The 3121-nt window shown below is 44.9% G+C and overlaps 1 protein-coding gene across 1 annotated transcript; it reads left to right on the top strand.

Moving 5' to 3' along the window:
• Window positions 1-275: 275 nt before the first annotated feature.
• Window positions 276-2748, top strand: foxe3 (forkhead box E3). Its single transcript, XM_043700141.2, has one exon. The coding sequence runs from the start codon at window positions 636-638 to the stop codon at window positions 1863-1865; it is 1230 nt and encodes a 409-aa protein (XP_043556076.2). The 5' UTR covers window positions 276-635; the 3' UTR covers window positions 1866-2748.
• Window positions 2749-3121: the final 373 nt, after the last annotated feature.

The raw sequence follows: 3121 nt of genomic DNA, 5'->3' as shown, positions 1-3121 counted from the left end.
TCTGCTAAATGGTGATATAATTTCGGTGTGCAATGGTAATGGATAACTTTACAAGTGACGGTAAAGGACTTTGTAATTTTGCTGCAATCGACGTTCCACAGCACGTTAGTCCGTCCAATGGGTCAAGATTCCGAGGATTTAAGTAAATATTTATTTAGTCAACTCGTTAACTACAGTCAAGTTAAAACAACATTAAGTGCATTGAATGCAATAATTAGAATGCACAGTACATTTTTTAAGAAGCTGCGTGCTCACAGTGGAACTAGTAAGTAGAATTGCAGAATCAATATACTTAAACAGTGCAGCAGCTTCATTGACACAGCACCGACCACCTTTTTAAACTCTCTACCGACTGTCCGTGATGACTAGTTCCACTGAATTCAACAGTGAAGATCCGGATCAGACTTTAAGCGGGATTGCTAGTATTTTGTGTACCTATTTGGAGAGATTTTCGGGAAGGTGGGTGGGCACGCTCATTTCAAAGCTTTGACACAATGAGGGTAAACAGGGTGGCGCCAGACTCCTTTAGGTCTGACATATAAGCCAGGTGGCGTCAGTTCAGCACCTGATAGCCACTCTCCCGAACTGCAAACCCACAGCAGACAGTGCACAGAGCGAACCGCAGGCTGCAGTTTATGAATCTCGCCGATATTTCCTACTTTCCCGGCATATGCAGCATGACTGCCGAGTCCCAGCAGTCCTCCAATGAAGCATCCTGCGCTTCCAGTCCGCTGGAGAGCTCGGCGGATGTGTCACTGGGCTCTCCCGGTAAGGAGGAGGTGATGGTCAAATCGGAGCCGAGAAGCACCAGCCCGAGCGCGGAGGGAGATGACGGGAACGGGGCCGAGATTGAGGGCCTGCTACCGAGCTCCGGAGGTAGGAGGAGGAAGCGGCCGATCCAGCGTGGGAAACCGCCTTACAGTTACATCGCACTGATCGCCATGGCCATCGCCAACTCGCCAGAAAGGAAATTGACCCTTGGAGGTATCTACAAGTTCATCATGGACCGGTTCCCATTCTACCGGGAAAATTCCAAGAAGTGGCAGAACTCCATTCGACACAATCTGACTCTCAATGATTGTTTTGTCAAAATTCCCCGGGAGCCTGGCCGCCCCGGGAAAGGTAACTACTGGAGCCTGGATCCGGCGGCTGAAGACATGTTCGATAACGGCAGCTTTTTACGCCGGAGGAAACGTTTCAAGCGCTCAGACATCACCACCTATCCAGGCTACATGCAAAATTCCAGCGCTTTCACCCCACCCCCAGTTGGGCGTCCCTCTTACCCCAATCCACTCTATCCAAGTGTGGGCTCTGGCTACAACCCCCAAGTGCACACTGCTCCCCCTCATCATCCAGCCGTGTTACATCACTACCAAAGCTCAGCAGTCAGCCAGGCTCAGAACAGGATGTTCAGTATTGACAATCTCATCAGTCAACAGTCTGTACTGCAGGCCTCGTCAGGCATTGATTTGAACTCTCACGGAAATGGGGAGCTCGGAGCAATGGCCAGTTGTTCAGTTGGCGGTACAGATAATTTCCAGTCACAGCCCGTAAGCCCCACTGGGATGGGGGCCATTTTGAACAGGCCTTCCAACAGCGTGACTTCCAACATGACCTACTGCTATTCTACATCCCCTCCCCATTTAGCTATGTCCCAGGCCAACTACTCGCCCAATCATACCCAGATGTATTGTCCTTCAAATCGGCTCGCCATACCGTCCATGAGAGCAAATAGCTGCTCCGATCACTCTGACCAGCTTTTGGCTTTATCTAGCCATCAAGTGAATGGGCTGACTCAGTTCAATAGCAATACCTCCTATATGAGGCAAACCAATTATGCGCCTGGACTTGAAAGATTCATGTAGAATGTTTGCTTTTATGAGAGAAGCAGTAAAAGTGACATTTCTTTTTTTCCACAAAACGAGTCGAGGTTAGCTCTTTTACATATTTATTCCAAACTGTAGTGCCAAACTTCATCGTCTTTCTTCTCCTTCCATGAATTAACCTGTATCATTGTGTTCACCACTATAAGAACATACATTTCAGTACAAACAGGATTGATTTTGTCAGGGAACCATACACATCTGTCATCATTTGTCAACAGGTTTCGTTCAGAACCAGTTTCACCACATACTGTGCGGTATTTTTTATGTGTTTCGACGAGAAGATATTTATCGTTGAGTTTGTGTTAACTGCTGTATTAGATGCAGCACTTTTTAATTAGCTCTTATCGGAAACGACGAAAATATACATATATTACATTTTATGTGAAAGGAAATTGTTGTTCTCTTTTGGAAACAACGCTCTTCGGACAGTGTATTAAAATCTTTGCTTAGAAGCACACCAGAGGCCTCGTTTTGCTTATGGATAGACAGCAATGGTACTTTTGACAATACATTCTTCCCAGACAGCATAATGTTGTCCATCCTGCCTACAATCATGAGTTAGTACTCGGAGCAGTGAATGAAGTATGTTCAATCAGTTTTATGAATCAGTTGTCCACTAGAAAGCTACATTTACGGAGAAAATCAAAGTAACGGAGCTGCAGGCATTTCTGCTTCTTTTTAGATGGGGATTCTATTTTATAACCAGGTACTGAATAGTCTGGAATTTACAATGGCTTTGTATACCTGCCTGTAGGCATGTGTTTGCAAAATGAACCCGGATGTAGCTGAAACTAGTAAGAAATGAAATAAGGACAGTAGAATAAATAAAAGTCGTTGCACGAGATTGTTTTTTTTAAATACTCAATTTAAAAGTTATGGAAATACGTCCAGTCTGACAATGAGTCTCCAGTTCTTTGTCGTGATTTGGAGATGCTGGTGTTGGACTGGGGTGTACAAAGTTAAAAATCACACAACACCAGGTTATAGTCCAACAGGTTTAATTGGAAACACACTAGCTTTCGGAGCGACGGTCCTTCAGCAGGTGATAGTGGAGGGCTCGATCCTAAAACACAGAATTTATATCACCTGATGAAGGAGCGTCGCTCCGAAAGCTAGTGTGCTTCCAATTAAACCTGTTGGACTATAACCTGGTGTTGTGTGACTTTTTAACCCAGTTCTTTGTCTTATCAATGAAATTACGTCATTTGGATAATATTGGCGATTTAATTCGAAAA

The sequence above is a fragment of the Chiloscyllium plagiosum genome, unplaced genomic scaffold (genome assembly GCF_037043375.1).
Source record: "Chiloscyllium plagiosum isolate Xiang-an unplaced genomic scaffold, Cpla_swu_hap1 HiC_scaffold_9, whole genome shotgun sequence".
NCBI lineage: Eukaryota > Metazoa > Chordata > Chondrichthyes > Orectolobiformes > Hemiscylliidae > Chiloscyllium > Chiloscyllium plagiosum.
Note: the sequence above shows the minus strand (reverse complement) of the source record. Positions and strands in the feature narration are given on the sequence as shown.